Raw genomic sequence first — 23,066 nt, forward strand, 5'->3', positions numbered from 1 at the left:
CAGTCACAGTTACATAGAGCACAGACCCCAGGATCAGCCACAATACCAACCCGAGAGTTCTCATCTTCAGCCAAGGAGAGTGGATGAGGGATGGTAGCAATCTGATAATCTACTTAATTTTTAGCAAACCTAGCAGTAAGTCTCAGGTTGGATGATTAAGATGCTATTACATACACTTGAGAAGGATGCTTTGTTGGCTGAGTGATGAGTGACAGGCACTGGCAAGTGACTGCATCACCTTCCTGAAGTGACTACACTCTCACACAATGACAGCACTTACAATGGACAATGAACATTTTTGCATTTTGTTTCAGCTTGGGATTTCCTAGAACTAAGATGACAGAGTGTAGTGAGGGGTATATACCAATTATCAAACCGCAGAATAGAAAGGCTGTGCTTCCTAGCTGGAAGCCTTGGGTAGAGATCACAAGGGCCACCATATAGTGGGAGAAGTATAGGATCAAGAATGATAGAATGGAGAACATCGCACTGATGTGGCCGTATTTGCAAGGCTCCCAGGTGCCCCTCATAGTCCTCATCTTCCAGCTGTGGCTGCACAAGGAGAAGATCAAGAGCAGAACAGCAACAATGAAGATGAATGATGGTAGTATGAGCCCCAGGAGGAAGACAGACAGGGGCATGGCAGGTATCGGTTTGACCTGAGTTGAATTTTTAGAAAAAAAACTTACAAAAATTTGTTTGGGAACTGTTGAAGCCTCTCCGCCAAGAACCACAGTAGTAAAGGTTGCATAGAGCACAGATCCTAGGATCAGCCACGGAATCAACCTGGATATCCTCATCTTCAGCCACAGGAAGAGTGGGTGAGGGATGGTAGCAATCTTGGCACAGTAGAAAACCCCAAGCCATGTGGCAAACCAAAGACCCAATTCATTTATAAAGAAGAAAAAGGTGATGTTGTCGGTAAATATAGAGTGCTTTGCCAAACAGAATATACCCAGCTGTGCAAACAAGATACACAACTGCAGAATGATCCGAGAGGTTGCCAGGCAAGAGAGAAGTAGATCCAGTGGGATCATTCTCCTCCGAGTGACCATGTCAATGGTGTTGACAATGATAATGAGGCCATTTGCCAGGATTCCAGTGAGCATTTGCGCCATCATAACCAGAAAGAGGAAGAATGTATGACCTTCCAGCATTTTAAAGGGAAAAACCAATGGCTTCTTAAAATACTGCAAAGAGTTCTGCACTGTCTCAGTTGTGCGTGATTTCTGCTTTCTTTCAATTGGACCAAAGCCCCTTTGGAGATGCTAACCAGGTAGGCAATGGAAGAGGAAAGTGGGACTCGTTTGTTTATACTGTTTCCTTCTCAACTCAAAGACAGTCAAATGAGAAAGAGATATTGTTGAAACAAATTATGTCTTCCTCGTGGTTTTTGCATTTTTAGGTCTGCTTAGATGTCAAAGCAAATGATGCAACCAGATTCCTTCAGGTGGCTAGTGGGGAGCTTCTTCACGACTAAACTTACTTATATTCTACTTAATGCTAATAAGGCATCCTCAAGCAACATAAAGACAAATCACTTCCATCATAGTAATGACATAGGGGTAGGAATGTAAGATCCCCCCACACTAGTTCTCCAGTCTGCAAAATCAGTCGCTCAGGACCACCACAAACACTGTTAGATGATAAACCACATAGGATGAGACATGGGCTAAACCAGTGCTAGGAAGATGGCTCAGTCGGTAAAGTGCTTCCTGCACAAGCGTGAGGACCTAAGTTCAAGTCCCCCAGGAGTGACAGTTTTAAGAAAAGGCGATATATGCTCACCTGCCTTCCAGCATCAAGGAAGCAGAAACAGGCAGATCTCTGAGTTCACTGGTCAGTCTGCCCAGTCTGATGCTTTTCCAACCAAGCTATTTCAGCTGACCCTAGCCAAGTCTTATAAAAAGCAAGGTGAACCACATCCTTGAGGAACAATACTCATGGTTGAACTCGGATTTCCCCACTAATGAATATGCTCAACATGAACATACAACATACATACACACAAAGATCCACAGGAAAGTCCTCCAGCAGCAGTCGAGGGAAGCAGTCTGGGAGTGGACAGTATCACACAGGTCCATGTTGGAGCATGGTGATGACATAAGACTCATTCTTCTTCCTCTGTTGGAAGGAAACCCACCAAATGAAATCACTTTTACTTTGCATTTTGAAGCCTAGGAAAGCAAAAATGGAGGAGCAGCCATCTATGCCATAGTGAAGCCAAGAGCTCCAAAACCCTTATATTACCTGGACTTCCTTGTTCTCACTCAATCTTCCTGCCGCTGTGCTTGGCACATCAATTGCAAACAAGGCTGATGTGCCCTGTGCACCACGAGGCTCGTAACTCATTCAGTCATTCATTTGTTCATTCTTTGCTTGGTTTGTGAAGGGGAACCAAACTCAACATAGCAGAGAGATCCCAGCCGCTCTGCGAGGGTCATGTCTAACTCTGGCTTCCTGGACAGCAGGTGCACAACACTAACAGGTCACTTTGTTCTAGCAGTGCCCTAGCATTTACAGCGTGAGTCAGTCTCTGCTGTGCCTCCAGCGCGGGTCACAGGATTCACTATTGCAACCTGGATCGCTAGAGTCTACAACAACCCAAGTGAGAAGAGGGGGGAAGGTCTGAGTCCAGAACAACAGTAAACATCTCAGCACTGACAGGAAAGGGAACATACCATCTTCCAACAACTCGACCACAGCCATCCCTATTGTCCCTTGCATCCTAGCAGCTGTAGAGGCCGCTATGTTCTCAGACAGTTCCCTACAACTGTTAGAGCCAGCCTGAGAAACAGAGACAAGAGTAAAACCACAATTCATGAGGCTTAAACCAGTTTTTTATTATGATTTTTTTGTCATTTTTCTCTTCAACAAGCACAATGACTATCAAAACTTGTTACCCCAGGACAAGTCCGGCCACCAGCTTGTCTGAGACAGCCATGTTTTCTTATGTTATATCTGTGCTCGTGTGTATACAGATGTGCATGTGTATGCAGGTGCACATATATGTGTGGGTTCATGAGTGCAAAGGTGTGTATGTGTGTGCAGTTGCATAGGTGTGCAGGTTCATGTTTGTGCAGGTGCATGTGTGCAAAGGTGTGTATGTGTGTGAAGGTGCATAGGTGTGCAGGTACATATGTATAAAGGTGTGTATATGTGTGCAATTGCATATGTTTGCAGGTACATATATGTGCAGATGCATGTGTGTAAAGGCATGGTTATGTGTGTGTGCTGGTACATATGTGTGCATGTTTGCATAGAAATCATAAATCAACCTCAAGTACGTTGTTTCTCAGGATTCCAGCCATCTTATTTTTTAAAACAGGGTTTCTCGATGGACGGAAACTCACGGATGCTGCTAGGCTAGACCCCTAGTGTGCCCCCAAAGACCACCCCCCCATCTCCATCTCTCTGGTAATGGGAATACAAGCATTTGTCACCGTTCCTAGCTGTACTTACCTGGGCTCTAGAGGATTGGAGTGTTGACCTAGCACTTGCAGGGCCAGAAGTTTACCACAAACTCAAAAGTGCATCTGGTTATTTTGTTAGTGGTTCTTGAGACTGACCCCAGGGTCTTGCTTTTCCTGGGCAAGGGTTTTACCACTGACCTTCATCTCCAACCCTGGAACATCTTATACCGAGGGATGGTGGAATAGAGTGTCTGTGAATGGCAGGTACAAACTGTGGGATTGCTACTAGAATGATGCATCCATCACTGGGAAACTGCCTAGCAGAAAAAGGCCCCCAAGGTCAGACCTTCCAGAGTCTCTTAAGAGCCTACTGCGCCAATCAAGGCAGCTATGAACCTTGGCTGCATTGTTGCAGTAGGTAAGAGCAAGCTAAATATTTTAATGACCAATGAAACAATCTAGAGAAAAGCTGCTCCTATGGAGACAGCCCCTTCAGGTCTTTCAGGGGGTTTCTTTTAGTGTAAAGAATACATTAGAGAATTCCTGGTGCTGAGATGAAAACCACGCACGTCTGGCTTCACCTGTCAGTCAGCGACTCAAAATGTTGACAGTTTTACATGGACAAATGGCTTGGAACAGATGGAGCGGGACCCGATGTGGAGAATTCACATGATCATTACCCCGTATTACCCTGATTAAATGTGTTCACTGGCACTCATCTGTAATGAGCACTCATTAAAGGAGACAGTACTAAATATTCTTGAGGGAACTGACAGGCGGAAAAAGTTGCTTATTTATATTCAAATCATTTAGCTGCTGGAGAAGAAGTGTGATCCTTTTCACATGCAGCTAGATTGACGCAGGCAGGCTTAGCAGGTAAGAGCTGCAGTGTTCATCCTTCTGCTCTCCAACCCCACACAGACGTTTTCTTTGATACAGTCATCATGAGAGTGAGCAACCGTTTACTGCCCTTCCTGACAAGACGGGGTGCTTTATGTTTCATGATCGGGGGACAATTCTCACTTTTAGAAACACGTGCATGGATTAACATTCTTGTATGTTTAATAATTTATTTCAAATACTGGAGTAACAGCTCCGCGGCAGTGAAAAGCAGGCGTCCTTCTGAATCTCCCTGGACCACGGGTCACCCGTGTAAAGCTGGTATGCAGTGTGTTCCACTAGAAACTCACGACATGGTAGTTGGCAAACACCAGGCTCTTTCAGGCCAATCATTCTTTAAATCCATCATTTTCATCTCCCTACGTACATGTGCAATTGATCTTTGGGACTAAACTCTTGTCTTTAATACGCAGGTCACTTCCAAACACGTGTCCCTTGTCTCGTATTTATCCCCCTTAAGGCATTTTTTGGGCTCCCCTACTCCATCCAATACTCTGAAGTTTATTCACACTCTAGCAAAGAGAATAATGGAGGAACACCATGCATGTAAGTCTTCCATGTGCAGAACTCAAGTCTCTACAAACCAGAATCCTTTATGAGTCACAGTGAGGAAACCGAAGCCAGACGTGCTGCCCCTGGGGGGTGAGGAGAGAGTCTCACCTCCTCCCACTACTGCCTTCAGCTCTGTCCCAAGGTCCTCTGTGGAATTTCAAATCTCTGCTGCTGCTTCCCACCACGCCTCCCTCCTCTTCTCCTTTTTTACTTCATCTCTTCCTCTCTTCCACTCCCCTCTTCTTCCCTGTCTTCCTTCTGCCTTCTTTTTTTTTCTCACACCTCAATGCTTGCTCATGTGTGTGTGGGGGGGGAAGCACTATTCTAAGCATAGAATACAGAGTGAAGAATGAAATGAAAATCTCCATCGTCATGGAAATTGTATTGCAGCAGGGAAGACGAGAATAAAAATGTGAAAAATAATTAAGAGCTCCCGGTGATGCAGAAAGAAACATGTTAGCACATGTGGTCAGGGAGGGGGCCTCAGGCAGGAAGATGATAAATGACTGAGATGGGAGGCCTGGGGATGAGCATTCCAGGCAGAGCAAGCAGGAGATAGAATTCCCAACACAATGAATGTGGAGTCAACAAGACATCCAAGTTCAAACCTCTGCTTTTTCTGCAGAAGCAGAGACAAGGGAAAGGACCCAAGAACAGGATGCTCCTGTAGGTGGACATGGCTTGATAATCAGGAACTTGAATCACAGAAGCAACTAGAGTTCAACTTTAGTGTGTAGAATTCATTGCAAAGTTTGATTAAAAGTATATATTGTACAAGAAGACCTATGCTCCAAACTTATGTGTGGTGGCTAATGCCTTTAATCCTAGGACTGGGGAAGTGGAGCCTATATGAATGAAGGTTAACTTTGTTTACATACAAAGTTCCCAGCCAACCAGGGCTAGGCAATGTGACTTTGTCTAGAAGAATAAGGATAAGAGGAAGAGGAAAATAACAGAGAGAGAGAGAGAGAGAGAGAGAGAGAGAGAGAGAGAGAGAGAGAGAGAGAGAGAGAGAGGAGAGAAGAGAGAAAAGTCATTCATTTTGGAGAGCATACATAGAAGTCAGAAGAGGACAAGCATGGAGCAGAAAGACCTGACGGCTGCATCAGAGTCAGCAAGGGATATCACTAGCTTAAAAGGGACTGAAGCTGACTAGAAGGAAGAAGAAAGCGGATTGGGGATGTATTCTGAAGCTAGAAGCAACAAATCTATTTTGGCCTTGACAGGAGGAAAAAAGAAACAAGAGAAATCAAAAATCACCTCTGGGTCATTGGCATAAACACTGGTTCTGCTTAAGATAGGCAAGATTAGACGAAAGCTAAAATCAAGAATGCCACTATGGACATGGCCCACTAGAGATGCCTATGAGGTTAGGAAGGTTAGTAAGTACTAAAAAGCAAGTCTGGTGTTTGTAGAGCCACAGGACTGGAAAAACGCTGGCTTTCAGAATTGGCTAGTGTGAAGACAATCATTAGTCACAAGGCTAGATAAAGACTCTACAGGGAAGAAGTTACTGAATGGAAATCTAAGCAATGTGACACTTTGGTGAATTCAGGTGACTAACTGTCCCCACTCCTGCCAGCTCTCTAGAATAAAGCTCTGATGAAATAGTACTTGCATGCCTGGTAGCAACCTTAGCATCCAGGGGCCCTAAGCTTGTTAGTCATGGATGAGTTCATTTAAACTATTTGTCTCTCTATTTATAAGGAAGACTGAGCTAAAGATTTTTTCGGTGTTAAATTTGGTAAATTCAATTAGCTGTGTTTTGCTGTATCTATCAAAAACTATTAATATTTGTAAGTTTTATCTATGTCAGAACAATGTAAATTGCATGGGAACAACATGTCATTTAGAAGATGCACAGTGAAGACATCTAGGGACACAGGCTTTGAGGGCAAAGCATAAATAGTTACAATTGGACTAGTGTTTAAAATGCTAAGCAACAGAAAAAGAACATCCATTTGCTCTTCTGACAATTTTATGAAATCAATCTTCTCTCTGCTTTAGGTAGAATCAAATTGAGGAGCAGAGAGGTTTGGGGATCGCCCTCAGTCATGCCAACAGTAACGTCTCTAAGATGCAGAGTGCAGTCTGAGCGCTTTATCACTAGGCTCAGGGAACACCCAGCAATAATGGAGACAGGAGAGCTGCAGCGTTTGCCTGGCCCACACCTGTCCCTGTATTTGCTTGGCCTTTCTTTGAGAGAACCCCTTCTCCTTGGACTCTTTTGTCTATGGACCTTTCTATCCATATGGTACCAGCTCTATCTCTGAATTCAACCATGTGAGACAGTTAATACGTCACTTGCATGTTCAGAAACATCCGTTCAGGAATCAACACGAGGCCAAAATTGTCATCTGAATTAATCCTCAACGTTTAGATTGAGCAGTCTGATGAAGATAGCCCTGTCTGCACTGGAGATGCTGGCAGCCATCTTGCCATGATGAGACAGTGCTAAGAACCTGTCTATGAATGGGTCCACCTCCCAGTCCAAACAACCAGAACTTGACTGGGTGCTGCTCAGGAGTCATCTCTAGGCCAGCCCCTCATTTAATACTGGCCTTGACATTGAAATGAACTCATATATTAGCAGTCGTTACTGAGTTGAGCCTGAGGTGGGTTTTTGCCGAGTGGGGTTTACTATAATGGCTGTGGGTTATATGGGAAAGCAGTGATTTCTTTTTCAGGTCTCACATTTAAGAATTCGCGTCTGAAAAGTTATTTGCCTAAAGCCAACCATTTAGTGAACCACAGGCTCAACCCTGTGCTCTCAACATTAGAGTTGAGGGCTCTGGTCATTGAAGCTGGAGCTTTTTTGAACATATCACTAGAATAATTATTTTAAGATGAAGCAATGCAGAACCATTGGGGGTCTTTATCCACTCACTTATCCCTTCTCCATCACATGCTCACTCTGGCATCTCAGATTGCATCATGCTATAAGAAATTTATAAAGCATAAGTTTACCATATGGGTATCCAAAGTTTAATTCGTTCCCCACTAAATATAATACCCTTGGCATTGACTGGCTGCTCTTTATCTAGAAGATATACGGTCAAATATATTTTAATACACATCTGTAAGTATGTTAGCTGCAACTGCTGGATTGAACACATGGTTCAAGATGATGTGTCTGCTGTCTTGAAACTCAGAGCATATTCACCCTTATCATATCTTTCTTTTATTCTAGAATTTATTTTCTTGCCTCACAGAGATGGGAATCTTGCCCAAAAGACGTAGTGAAATGACAGGACCAGGTCTTAAGGTTTTATCCACAGAGGCCTCCGTGAGTCTTGCTTTCTGACTGCTCAAAGCAGCCTTCTGTTACTTTTGTCAAACCTTGGCAGACCAAGAATGCTGCACCTTGTTTTGTTTCTCCAAAGCTGAGGAATGAGTTCTGTGCTTTCTTACTTCATTCAGTTGGAGTATCATTGAGTGGCCTTGAAGGAGTGACCTTTGCATGTAAAAATAGACATGCACATGTGGTTAGTTACAGAGATATTCTAGAAGGAGCCTTGCATGGCCAATAATAAACAAGATCAAGCATTTCAGCCTCTGAAAGGTGCTTGTGGTGCCATATTAGTACTGTCCAAACTTTGTGAGCTGTCTTGGGTTGTAGAATATTATTTTATCTACTACATGCATTGGTTTGAATACTGTTGTACCTATAGATGTCAGGTTGAAATCCTGTTCTCCCTGGGACAGTATGTGGTGATGTGGATATTTAGAAAAGTGCATAGGATATCGAGAAGAGCTAAGGCCTTTACTACAGGAGAGAGAGAGGGTTTCCAAGCAAGCCCAACCCCTCTTTCTTATACCTTACTTGACCTTCTGCTTCTCTGCTAGGTAATAGCACGAGGTCTCTGTCAGATGTAGCCTTCTAATTTTTGACTTTCAAGCTTTAGAATAATGAACTCAACAAACTTCTTTAAAAATTACCTGATAACTGGAGTTTTGTTAATAAAACAGAAGGAAGACTTGGATATCACTTGTTTCGCACGCTTAGGCAAATGGGTAGTGAGAAAATCCATGACCAAATGCTGTGGAACAATGGTTTTGTACTTTGTAAAGATTTGTCACTTGTATTTTAATAAAACACTGATTGGCCAGTAGCCAGACAGGAAGTAGAGGTGGGGCAATGAGAACAGAAGAATTCTGGGAAGAGGAAAGAGTCAGTCTGCAGTCATCACCCAGCCTCAGAGGAAGCAAGATAAAAGGTACCAAACTACGTGGCTAACACAGACAAGAATTATGAGCTAATTTAAGATGTAAGAAAGAGTTAATAAGAAGCCTGAGCTAATAGGCCAACCAATTTATGATTAATGTAGACCTCTGTGTGTTTGTTTGTTTGTTTGGTGTGCTGGGTATTTGTATGACATAGGTGTGTCATGTCACAAAATTTCACTTCTCAGTTATTATAAGTCTAAATATTGTCTTCTTTTGGTTAAATAGACAATAATATGTGTGCATTCTGAGAGTCTTTAAAAATGTTTATTAAATTTGTGAGATATATATATATATATATTTCAGTCTGGTGTAGACATCTTTGGTCTTTGCTGTCTCCAGAAACCACATGTAAGTCCAAGATCCATGCTCCCATTGACTATAAATGGCAAGGAAGCAGCTTTTGCCATGGTATTGATGGCTGTAGATTCACAGCTGAGAAAGATGGACATAGAAAACTCCTGCGACAACCCCTATCCTTACCACAACCCCCCAACAGTAATAGCCTAGATAGAAGCCACTAAAGAGAACTCATAAAAACTGTGATAAGGATGCTGAGGTGTAGCTCTCCACAACTGACAGTTCTGGAGAGGGTACAGGTGGGGTAGCACTAAGTTTCCTTTAAAGGGCTAGCCACCTGGAGTTTGACTACTCTCCAGTGAGTATAAGGGCAACACAAATTGAACTTGGTTTTGTTGTTATTGTTGTTGCTGTTTTGTTTTTATATTTCTTCTTTTTTTTTTTCAGGGGGAGGTCACCAGTGGGGGATGTGGGAGGACTAGAAGGTGAGGATGGTTAGGATTCATGATGTAAAATTCCCAAATAATCAGTAAAAATATTGCAAAAAAAAAAAAAACAAAAGAAAAACAAGCTCAACAAGGAGCAAATGTGCCCTTGTGATGGTAATACACCCGCTGCCACCTCTCTGCCTCTTCTCTGTGACCCACCTCCACACCACAGGCTCCTTTCCCACATTCATGATGGGTTGTTTGGCTCCCAATTGTACTGATTTTGCTCTCTGGCAGTCTCATATGTATATTAGGTATTGTTGACCATACTCTCCACGACAGCTCCTGCCTCCCCTATCATTATCAGCCCTCTTCTCCATCCCCATCAGTCACCTCTCAAAATTTAGGACTCTTGGCTTCATTTTGAAGCCACTTAGTTTGACCAGGGCCCTGAGCTCTTTATTGAAGCCTGGTGAGCTCCTCGTTGGGTATAGGACCAAAACTATGACTACTCCTCCCAGTAGCCAAGAGTTCAACATGGGGCAGCAGGGCCCTCTGAACTCTTTCTTCATCTTTGGTGGATTACTGATAGGCTCAGTCTTGTGTAGGCCTGTTGTAGACAGGAGTATCTGCTATAAAGTTAGGGCAGCATTGTCTATGCCCTGTCCAGGAAACAGCTTTCATATCCTTTCTCCCTGTCTTCTGACTCTGACACTCTCCCTGCCCATTCCTCCTGGATTTTAGAGAGGGGGGGTATAAGTGCCTTCTCTGGGGATGAGCACTCAGTTGTCACTATTACAAGTTCCTTGGACAGTCAACTGTCTCTGCATTCAACGCTATAATTGCAAAGGGAAGCTTCTCCGACGAAAGCTGGGGAAGCAGCAATCATCTGTGGATATAAACATAAATATTTAGCAAAGCAGCTTGGTGCCTTGTCAATTTTGCTAAATAAAGTAGTGAGTTCTCCCCTAGGGCTCACCACTTCCTCAGCCATGGTTGCTTGTTTTTGGCAGGTTTACAGTATCTGGTAAGAATTTCCTCCTGCGGACCAGGTCTCAAATCCAATCAGAGAACAAGACAATGCTACTTTTTAAACGTATTTCCCTCCCTGCATAAAACCTCATTCAGGAGATTAGAAATCCTGACGATGGAGGGTAGAGATGCTCAACACCAACCAGCAAGTGCTCGGAGTGCCGCGTTGGCTGCGTTTAGTCCACTTTTTATTTTCTGGCTATGATTTAACACAGGGATTCATAAAGCCCACTTCAAACTCAGACAGCTGTGAAATAAATGCTTGGGGCCATAAAAGCAAGATGAGCTCTCATCTATTCCAAAAGTTATTGTTGTCAGATATATTTAAAGCACATCATTCTTTGATCTGAAGCAGAGAAAGCAAATACAGTCATGTGTACACAGCAGGTTGAAGTGCAGTGGGAAGACGCCAAGAAGCAATAGAAAAGAGTGATCCCAATGATTCACACTTACACTGGTAGGGCTCACATTCTTCCTGTTGACCTAGACTGATGGGACCTGGCACTAAGGCCAAATTTTAGTTTCTAAATGCTTTTAAAACTAAAATTGAAGGAGCTGCTTTCTATCCATGCTTTTATCTTTCCAGTACTCTAACGGGGCTGCACCATCAGTGATCTGTGGTGTCCCTATTTCATTTCATGATGGCTGAGGATTGGTATGAAGATGATGACACATTTATGCTTTCCATAAAGTCAGGTGGCAATCTATATGAGCTGATCCAAGGCATCTGGATTATGGGATCATGAGACAGTTGCTACAGGTAAGCAGTGGGGGCCACACACTCAGGCTAGGCTTTCAGGGGTCCCTCATTTGTCAACCCTAGGGGAAAATATCAAGGTCCAAAACAGGCTTTCCAAAGTATGGCTTTTTCAAAATGAAAAACTCAAATGCTGTCATTCCTTCATCAGCAACTTAAACCATGATACACATAATCATCAGTGACCTATGACATCTCTGAAGCATCTGGACCTCAAGTCAAATTCAGCTCTAGTAAAGTCATGTGCTTGTGTGCAGGTAGCAGAGTCAGCAACTAGGAGACCTCAAAGGGGCTCGTCTCTAGTCTTCTCTGCAAAGCTATCCCCCTGCTGCTCGCTGTCACATGTTCTAACACCCTTTACCTGCTCGTTCTTACACTGAGTCTGACCTGAAGGCCATAATTCCTCATTGCTAAAGAAAAGCTAGTAGCATGAGCTTAACTCTCAGCATCAGCGTCAGAGACACACCTGGTCAAAGGTGTGTAGGAATTACTTTCTTAGTAAGCACAGCCATTACTTTTGGGGCATTGTTTTTGTTCATCCATTAAACAACTACTCTTTGACCCTATCGGATGCCAAGTATAAAGTTGCTATGTGTCCCAACAGTGTGTGGAAGCAGTGGGATGATTCAAAGGCATCGTATCTATCCACAGAGCAGAGTGACAGTCACTGCGTCTCTAAAAGGTCATCTTCCCATTTGTTGGTGTTGTTGTTGTTGTTTGCCAGAACATGGCAAACACTCTGGAGAAGACAATACTGTGGCATAGGAGCTGGAAGGATGTGCCAAAGACTTATGCAAAGTTTTTTGACTCTAATAGCATCACATCCATGTAATTTCTCTAGGAGATCCTGGCCACATCTCCTTCTCTCACAATGCCTCCTAAGAGATGGCTTTCCTCACCCCTCTCTGGAATGTAACTTTAGCACCTTCCATTCTCTCTCTCTCTCTCTCTCTCTCTCTCTCTCTCTCTCTCTCTCTCTCTCTCGTAATTCAACCAAGAGTCAGCAGCAATATGTCCCAGGGCAAGCTCTGTCTCAAATACAGAGTTTTAATGAAACAGAGCTATGGTTGCATGTTCCAGGGAGTGGTTCTGCACCATGCAAAAGTGTGTTAAACACAAAGTTGCATTTACATTTGCTTTGCATTTGTTTTCCAAGAGCCCGAAATATACAAACTTCATCTACTCTTATTAATGTCTTAGAACAAAAGAAAGTTTTGCTAAAGTTATGTGTAATATTCCAGACTTTTCTAAACATGTTTTAAAAGGCAGCAATAAAAAATAATAAAAAGCTATTCCCTTACCTCAAGTGAGAACGTCCAACAATTGCAGTTATGTACTAAAACTGAGTAGGGCAGTCTTCAGGTAACAATGTGTTTACAAACACAAGCCCAATTCTAAGTTATTTACTGCCCAAATAGAGACAATTACAAGGTTGTGCTTGGTCTTAGAAATGCTATACAAGAAAATAAAATTTCCAGTAAGAAACAAAGGACAGTTAGTGGTTTCTAAGAAGGAGTTTTTCCTTGCTATATAAAATAGTAAAGGAGTAACAGAGCATGTGTTTTCTAAACTGATAGAAAAGAAACTATTCTAGCATTGCTCAAGAATTATAATCCAATATCTGTGCAGGACTTGTTCACAGCTACCTTTATCAAAGGGAACTTTATTTTCCTTGTTAAGAAGTCATTAAAAATAGCAACTGTCTTTTTAAATAAAACAATCCACTAAGTCTAGGTAGTGCTGACCAGATGCAAGGGTGAGGGACCATTCAATGGAGCACGGAGAACCTACCAGTGGTCACATTCTCAGAAACTATCCACTGCCAACAATGGATCTCCTTGGTAAGAGATGGGAACTGGAGATCATCTATTTAGTGGGAGCAGTATCAGGGGAGTTGGACGAGAAAAGGTAGGGGGTAGATACAATCATATTTACTATACGTCTCCATGAAATTCTCAACAACAAAGCATTAAAATCTGCATTTGTACCTTAAAATAAAGAGCAAAAGAAGTGGCAGGATGAGAGGGGAAAATAAAAGTCAGAGTGTAAAGATCACGCACACTGACCAGGAAGGGTGGCTGGGTCCATTGCAACAGGGTTGCCCAATCCTCTATGGAGGCCTAGACTTACCACACATCATCATCAGATCTTATCTCTATATAAGTAATGTCAGACATGGGTAGGAGCCAAATAACCAGCTCTGAAGCTGTATCAGGGAACTGACCCTCACTATCTTTAGTTTTCAGGTCTGTATAAAAAGTTATACTTTAAATAATGGGCTCAATGATTGTTCAAATGCACATCACCACAGAAGGCAATAAGGACTTGGGTTTGAAAAGCCAAGCAAGCTAGAAACAGGGGAGAAAGAGCTTATGACATCATCTCATAATGACTTAGGAACATCAGATATTCCAGATGCTAAATTGACAATAACTTATTTGCATGACTAGGCCAACCTCTAGTCACTGGGAAGAGTAGGCCAGCCTCTAGTTTGTGGCAGTTCTCCTGCTTCTTCTGCATTGCAAGTGTTGGGTTTACAGGCTTACAGGCTTACACCACCATGCCTAGTCAAAGCAGACTTTATGAAGAAATATATAACATCTTAGAAATGTAATCAATTGAAAGAATAAACCCCAACCTGAACTTACAATTATACATACAACAGCAATAGAAAAATCTCATCACAATTGATTGGGTATGATTTCACTCAGCTAAGGCAGTGCCTACCCTTAGTGCCCATGGGAATTTTAAGAATAAAAGAAGCTTTACTGTACATATGCCATCCTGAGAATCACGGACACACATCTGTGTCTCAGTAGCCTGCAAGCCTTCTACACCATGCCAGTACCACCTAGAGCTGAGCCCCCAGGATCAATGTCACTTTGAATGCAGCAAAGGAACCCTCCCCATCCTCCTGCATATTCCCAGCTGCACTGGGGTGACACCCAGCTTCACATGCCAGCCTATCCGACATGCATTGACTGAAATTACTCTGTTTATATCGTATAGCTACATATTACTACATGAGAAGTGAGCTTCATTGCTTCCGTGTTCCTATAAAGGTGTCCTCTGCCTCCCAGAGCATTTCCGAGCATTCCTTGCAGTGGCATGTCCCTGTGACAGAGTGCCTGCCAATGCAATGAGGCTATATCTGATGTTCACACTCTAAGTTTCTGACCTGTAGAAACTCCAAACCCTATGCACACTTCCTTCCCTCTCCCCTGACTGGAGAAAACTTGAAAGACAAAGAGCAGGGAGGGCACAGGCAAGGAGGGTGTAGTTTCCAGAATGACTAGACGTAACAGATTCAACATGTCACCTGCCCCAACAAATGCCCAAAGAACTGAAAAGTGAGTGAGAGACGATCCGTTAGATCCCTCACTCTACTGATGCAATTTGAGAGAATTTACTTCTCAGTTCACTCTAACTAATTATACAATCCTAAACCATTTTTTAGAATTTTGATTTACTTTTAAAATTTGCTTTCAATTTTTCTTTCTTTTTTTTCTAATATCCTCCTCTTCGTATACCTTGTGGCAGTGCTGGGATGGAGCCAGGCTTAGTACGTGCTAGGCAGTATTCTCTCCTTAAGCTAGATTCTCTATGGTGGCCCAACTTAGTTTCACTTCTAGCAATATATATATATATATATATATATATATATATATATATATATATATATATGGGAAAGTCTGCAATTTCAAACCTTTTCTAAATAATCAGCTTCATGGCATGAAGCATACCCAAGGCTTTCATCCCAGCCTACCCCCTGAAACTTATTCACCTTGGAAAATTAAAACTGTGAGCCCACTGACGAGTACCCTGCCATTCTCCATTCTAGCACTCTAGCCCCTGGCCACCTCTGTTCTACCTCCTTTCGTTATGAGTTTGGTTGTAAATACGGTGCAGGAGAAGAATCACACCCTGCTGTATGTACCCCTCCAGAGCAGGGGCTCTCAGCCTTCTTGCTGCTGCAGCCCTGGGGTACAGTTCTTCATGTCATGGTGGTCTTCAGCCATGCAATAACTTTTTTGATACTTCATAACTGTAACTTTGCTACTGTTATGAATTGTGCTGCAAATATCTGATATGCAGGAGATCTATGCGGCCCCTGTGAAATGCTCATTTGACCCCTGAAGGGGTCACAACCCACAGGCTGAAAACCACTGCTCCCACTCAACCATATTGTAATATACATTAGAATTACCTTTGTTTTCTAGGCTCAATTATATTTTCTTGTGTATGTATGTGTGTATATACCACATTTGTTTGGCCCATTCATCTGTCCATGGATATTTGAGCTGTGTCACCTTTAGAGATCTATCTCTGCACCAGTTCTTTGGGGATATATATATAATCCCCAAAAAAAAAAAAATATATATATATATTTCTAGAAATTGAACTGCTGGCTCGTGGTAATTCCAGAAGTTTCGGCTTTCCTAGCAGGCCTAGTCTGCTGTTGCCCACAGTGACTATGCAAACCTCTATTCCCAGCAGAGTGCACAGTCAGCTTCAGCCTGACATTTGGTTCAATTTCCCTCAGCAAGCAAGCAAACAAACAAACAAACAATGTACTTCAGTCCCTGCCAAAACAAGAAATGTATGTATAGCTTCAGTTTCTATCTCAGATTTTAATTAATATCTCTTAAACTGGGTATCGAACTAAAAACGAGCCCCATCTACCTTAACTACACTGTCTTTTTCTGTACTGAGTCACACTGTTCTCTCCTAAAGCCGAATCCCACGGCCATAAAGTGGCTCTGAGGTTGAAGGGAGAGCAGAAGCCAGCGTCAGGTTCTGCAGTGATCACTTGGGAACAAGCTTGTGCCCTCTGAAGGTGACTTCACGTCTGAGTCTGCAGCACGTGGAAGGACTTTGGTGAAGGGTCTTGAGAACAGCATGGCCATATCTGGAGTAGATTAACAAGAAATGTAAATTCGCCTCCCAAAATAGACTTTTAAAATTACTTTCCATAGGAATTCCCATGATGCCCGAGGCTCTAATTAAAAAGGCTTCTGAACTCCAACTAGATACGGAATTTTTACACCTTTCCTGAATTTTCTGTGAAATAATAAAGCTTCCTTTAAAACCATGAGAAATCTGCTCTTGCCTACGGCTGGGAATAGATAGTATCTGTCCTTCTGCATCTGGTTCTTTTCAGTTAACATCATATGCTCCAGTGCCATCCACTTCACAAGATGGGATAGCTCAGTGGTGAAGAGCAAACCCCACTCTTCCAGAGGACCCAAGTTCGATCCCCAGCGTCCACGTGCACATCAGGCAGCTCACAGTCACATGCAACTTTGGCTCTAGAGGGCTCTCTTCTTCAGTAGGCAAAACAGTCTCATGTGGACATGGCTACCCTCTCACCATAACTAAAAATAAATTTTAAAAGGCAGAGTTTATAACCATACAAAATTATAAGTGATTGTTAGGAGAGAAAAAAATCATTTAAAAATGAAATTAAAGGATTTCATCCTTTTCATGGCTAAGTAACATCCTCTATACATACACACATGTATGCATACACCATTTTTACATACACACACAAACACACACACACACAATTTTTCTCATCTATTCACTGACTAGTGGGCACTAGGCTGTTTCCATATCTCAACTATTGTGAATACTGATATAATAAACATGGGTACATGAGTATGACTTGATATGCCAATTTAGTTTTTGTTGCACACCTAGACATAGGGTAGCTAGAGTGCATGGCAGCCACATTGTTAGAGGTTTGAGGACACCCCCCCCCCTCAAAACTGTACAACATAGTGACAGCATGAATCACTCTCACCATCAGAATATCAGTTCCTTTCTCTCTGCATCCTTAGTGATGTTTGCTATATTTGATTTTTGGATAATAGCCATTCTGGCTGAGATGAGAGAACCAGGAGCGGAGTGTTGATCACTAGAGGAGTGGAGTTGATCACTAAAGGAGTGGAGTATTGATCACTAGAGGAGTGGAGTGTTGATCACTAGAGGAGTGGAGTGTTGAGCACTAGAGGAGTGGAGTGTTGATCACTAGAGGAGTGGAGTGTTGAGCACTAGAGGAGAGGAGTGTTGATCACTAGAGGAGTGGAGTTGATCACTAGAGGAGTGGAGTGTTGATCACTAGAGGAGTGGAGTTGATCACTAGAGGGAGTGGAGGGTATTGGACAGAGGGTTCTAACATGCAGCGAGTCAGAAGCAGCGGACTCTAATATCTACAACACAGCAACCATAACTCACAGCAAGCTCTCAGGTGTTTATGAAGAACTGGAAGAGTCTAGGTTCCGAACACAAGGAACAATGAGCTGTACATGCTAATTATCCTGACAGAAACACATAGTATGCATTTATGGAATTATCACATTGTGCTCCATCAATACATGTGGTTATTATGAGTCAGGAAGAAGACAGGTTATAAAGTAGATTTGGGTTATTATCTCATAGGCAACAATTTTCAGAAGGCTGGAATACGATTTTGACTTCATTATCTATTCTTTAATTGTTGCTTGACTAACACAAATCAATTTTCTAGAAATAGTGAACATTTTGCATAATTATGTGCATGAAAATCACCAGAAATCTCTTGAATAAAAAAATGCAGGGCAGGGACTTTCACTATCAGCTATTGACGTGTATTATAAATCAACAGAGAGGAAACTGAAGGACAAGCCCAGGAAAACCAAGGGTCTAAAGGCACTGCCCAAGGAAGGCAAACACATACAAAGGCATTTCGGTATTTAAAGCAACAGGCCATCCAGGGCGATTTAATGAATTTTTTTGAGACAAGTGGCAAACCCATCCCTGGGAAGGATTAATTATATCCTGTTGCCTCTGAGTTCATAGAGAAGTTAGTTAATTAAGGAGTGAAAGGTGCACGGTGGACATGGACTGTTGGAACAAGTCTTCCTTGCTGCTGTAGAGTAAATGATGCAGTCACTCTGGAACAGAATCAGTCACCTTGTTACCAGACTGAACGTCCACCCTGTGTGTGACCCAGCAATTCCACCCCAGCCATTGATCTGTAAACACATGAAAAATGTGTTCACAGAAAGACAAATGACAGAGCACTCATGGTGGCTTTGTTCCTAATAGTGACACACATACTACATTGGGGTGACAGACAAAAATATCACACACAGGAGAGAAGCCAGAAAGGCTTGAACAGAACTCCACACATGTGAAATTTTGAAAGAGACAAAGCTAATCTTATGGTGAAGGAAGTCGGGGCAGCGATGGTCTGTGGACCAGGCATGGAAAGTGGTGAGAATAGATGGGAACATGGCATGAGGCCCTTTCTCAGAGAAGGGAAGTTTTCCACATCTGGTTTGCAGACATGGTTACATGAGGCATATATTTGTCAAACCTCATTGAACCACAAGTCTTTCCATATGCATCGTGTAGCTCAATAAAGAGTAACTGAAGATGGATATTATACTGCAAACATTGATAAATGTAATTACTTAAAATTTTAAGTTCTGTGTCATCAAACAGACCATAAACAGTATTAAACTATAATTAATCACTAGAAAAAAATAATTGTGGCTGAGTTGATGCACTTAACTTTGAGAGAAATTTCAAAGCTGGGTGGGGGAAGCCAGAGAATTCTTCAAAAGAAAAATGAACAAAGATTATAAGCAGACAGTTTGCAAAGACCTTCTTAGGCCCAAAGCACTATTCCAAATTCATGAACCTGATGTGGGATTTCCCTCTGTATTCTGTGATTACCATTAATGAATAAAGAAACTGCTTTGGACGAATAGCAGGGCAAAACTTAGGTAGGTCGGGAAGACAGAACTGAATGCTGGGAGAAAGAGAGGCAGGGTCAGAGAGAAGCCTTGTAGCCCCACTGGAGATGGATGCCAGAACTTTACCCAGTAAGCCAGTGTCATGTGGCAATACACAGACTAATGGAGATGGGTCAAATTAAGATGTAAGAGTTAGCCAATAAGAGGCTAGAGCTAATGGGCCAAGCAATGATTTATTTAATACAGTTTCTGTGTGATTATTTCAGGGCTGAGCAGTCAGGGACCAACAAGCGACTTCGTACTATATGAAACAGAGGCTGAAATATCTCTGTATTAATTATTTTCTGTTCCTGCGATAAAACACCATGACCAAGGCAACATACAGAGTGAAGAGCTTATTCTAGCTTATGGTTCTGAGAAAGAGTCCATAATGGTGGGCGAGGCATGGCGGAAGCTGTCTGCAGCATGAAACTGAGAGATCACACCTTTCTCACACACAGAGAAGCAGAGCACAGAAACCAGAAAGGTGATGGGGCTACGGACTTCCTTCCGCAAGGCTGCACATGGTACCACAACCTGTCCGACCTACAATAGCAACCAGGGAGCAAGAGTTCAAATACTCGTGCTGGGAGAACATTTCTAATTCAAACCAACACAATGTGAGAAGAGGTTCTTACAGACACAAGAACAACACATATGAACATTTGAACTTTTAAAGAAGGCAAAAGATATGAATACATGAGTAATAACAATAAACAGGGCGATAGACACAAGACCTGCTCAGCCACCACTCCGGAAAGGGAGGAAATGCAGATGCTGAGAAGGAATGTCCTCTCAACTTCTCCAGAACTTTCCATTCTTTTTCCAGGATCACAGTTTCTCCTCAGGAGGTCCGGAAATAGCTTTTAAGTTTTACCTTAAGTCAGACCCTCCCCCCTTTCTGGTGATGTTTTTGCTGCCCATTCTGAGTTGATTGGTAACTGTTTGCGACATTCTGCCAGTCCGTCTGTCACCTTGCAAAGCCCCCATCAAAACCGCACCCAGTGCATGGAGTTCTTTCGGTCTGCATGGCAGCAGGCTGTGTCAGCAGCGTTATGCTCTAGGGTCCAGCCTGGCACGTGTGAGTGTTCAAGAACCGAATACCTTCCTGACAGAGACAGCATCTTTAGACTGGGAGGGTCTCCAGTGCTGCTGAAGTTTTAAACTGTGGCACTTTTGCTGGTAGCAGAGGCAGGCATAACGTCTGGGGCATGTGTAATGGATAGGGTTTTCTAGAGAAAACGAAGCAATACTTTCTGTATAGAGAAATATTTGCCTCAACTACAGGGGTTTCAACTTTGGTTAAAGTTGTACATGGCTGTATACCCTTTTCTCTCGCGAGTTCCCAGCAGAACAAGAGATTGGGGTGTCTTGAATCTACACCTACAGACAGACTCTTCTCAGAGCTTAGCATCATGGTATGTCCACACGGTGGAATAGTATGCATCTTCAACAAGAAGAAAGCACCGACACATGGATGAACCCAGCGGACATTCTAAGAGGTGAAATAAGCCAGAAAAAGAAAGATGGGAATTATCTGGTCTCACTGATGTGAAGTAAGAGGCATAGGCAAATCCTCAGGGACACAAACTAGAGAGATTATAGCCACAGCCTGGGAGAGGAGAGTGAGGAGTTCCAGGCTGGAGGGGAGTGGTTTCAGATCCGCAGGATGGAAATGCTGCCTGAGAGCTGCAGCGCAGCAAGTCTGTGCGTGGGAAACTGTGCTATGATACTAAACAGTTATGCTGTCTGTGAGTTAGGTTTGCAGTGTGAAAGAGGCGGACATAAGGCTGGAGCAGAGGCTTTGAAGTTAAGGTGTTTTCTACAAGAGCAAGAGGACCAGAACTTGAATCCCCATGAAGACTTGGTGAGTGTGGGACCCGGCCTGCACTTCCAGGAACATAGGTTCCAGAGCAAGCTGGTTATTAAGACTAGCCATAGCTGAAGGCTCTGTGTTCAGAGGTGTGTTCCCACCCACACACATGTGCACCCCCACACATGCATAAATACATACATGTATACCACGCACATGTATGTGCATGCACACACACACACAGAGGAAAAAAAGAAGAAATAAAGGGAGTGACCAGTAGGGTCTCATAGATGTGGTTTGCTTAGGACCATGGAGCTCACGAGTGTCTGAGAGGTGAGAGAATCAGAGCAAAGGAACGAGGCACCAGTGCCTCCGTCTGCCACATCTAGAAAGGCAAGACCAGTGACAACAACACAGAAAGTGTCTCCTCCTTTAGCGCCCATTCACCTGCAGCTTGTACATAATGACACAATCTCGCGCAGCCCCGCGAGGTGACAATTACTAGTGACCTCATTTTGTGGATGACGAAGAAGCTCCTCAGAGGTTAAGTAGCTTTCTGAAGGGTAGTAAAGCAGGCAGGATACAAGCCTGTGAGCTCATGCTGTAAGCATGATCCATGCAGTTCTCACAGTCGCGTGTTAAAGCCACTTCCTGGGCTCTGTCTCGGGAGACTCAGTAAGCAGGGATCAGCCCATTGCTCTATGTCCCTGACAAGCCTATAGGCAGCCCCAGTGCTGCCGGCCTGAGAACCACAGGCTGAGTAACTCCACAGTATACCGTAAATGCTGTGACAACGCACAGTAGTTACTCTGTAGAATTCAATCTAGTAAATAATCAATAATGGATGAGTAACCTGCAGGTCAAATTAATTTACCCCAAATAACTTGATATTGATATGCAAGTAATTGGTAACAGCATTGGTTGATAATCCAATTTAAAAACCGTTATTTATTTAACTATATTCCAGCCAATATGTGGCAATGTGTTCTCCTGACAGGCCTGCTGGGAGTCTAGAGAAATGGAAAATCAAGGAATGGCATTTGCTGTAAAACTACCCTAACAGTACAATACAATCTGCTAATCACTGAAGCATCATTTTGAAACCTGCAGAAGACACAATACGACTACAGCATCTGGCCTTTCTCCATCCCTTGGCTCTCAGTCTGCACTTTCAGATGCAGAAGAGGTTGCCTTGGATACGAGCAACCTTGAGCTTACAAAGCCCGTTCCTCCATGGCAAATTAGCAAATTGGCATCCATTTAATAAATGTACCTGTTATTAGTTTTACAGCAAGGCTGATACCCCCTAGAGTTTGTTAACCTTTAAAGAAACCGATAAAAGAAGCTTTTGATTCCCAAAGTGGGCAGTTGAACTCCAGGTCCTCATTACTGAGGGAATCATTGAAACCATGAACTCCTGTCCCAGGAGAAGAAGGGCCGGAGATGCTGGGACTGAGGCAGGTGAACCAGCTTCTAAAAGGCTAGATCCCTAACCACGGCCACATACTTCAGCATGCCCTATGGAGAAGGGTAGTAAGTCCTACACGACAGATCTCAGGTTCAACCTCCTTCCACTCCAATTCTAGCCTTACGGCCACAGAGTTACCTTCTACAGTCTGGGTTCTTCCAGCTCTCTGAGCCTCCTAGGAAGTGAGACAGCTGTCAGGTAATGGAAACGGTCCCAGGCCATTCCTCGGGTTCCCAGTGGGTTGTTCTCAGTATGAAAAATCGGGGACACGATGGGGTAGGTCTGCTACCACTTCACCATATGTGTGAAGCTACTGGGAGGAAAAACTTGATGTGAACATTCACACCAGATCAAGAGGTCAGTCTGAATACAAGATCAACGGTCCATGCCACGCCACT

General features: G+C 43.1%; 1 protein-coding gene across 1 annotated transcript; it reads right to left on the reverse strand.

The window, feature by feature from the left end:
- Positions 1–251: 251 nt before the first annotated feature.
- Tas2r1 (taste 2 receptor member 1) lies at positions 252–1,157 on the reverse strand. The gene has a single exon (XM_057789436.1). It carries the CDS (start codon positions 1,155–1,157, stop codon positions 252–254), a length of 906 nt encoding a protein of 301 aa, XP_057645419.1.
- Positions 1,158–23,066: the final 21,909 nt, after the last annotated feature.

The sequence above is a fragment of the Chionomys nivalis genome, chromosome 15, assembly GCF_950005125.1.
Source record: "Chionomys nivalis chromosome 15, mChiNiv1.1, whole genome shotgun sequence".
NCBI lineage: Eukaryota > Metazoa > Chordata > Mammalia > Rodentia > Cricetidae > Chionomys > Chionomys nivalis.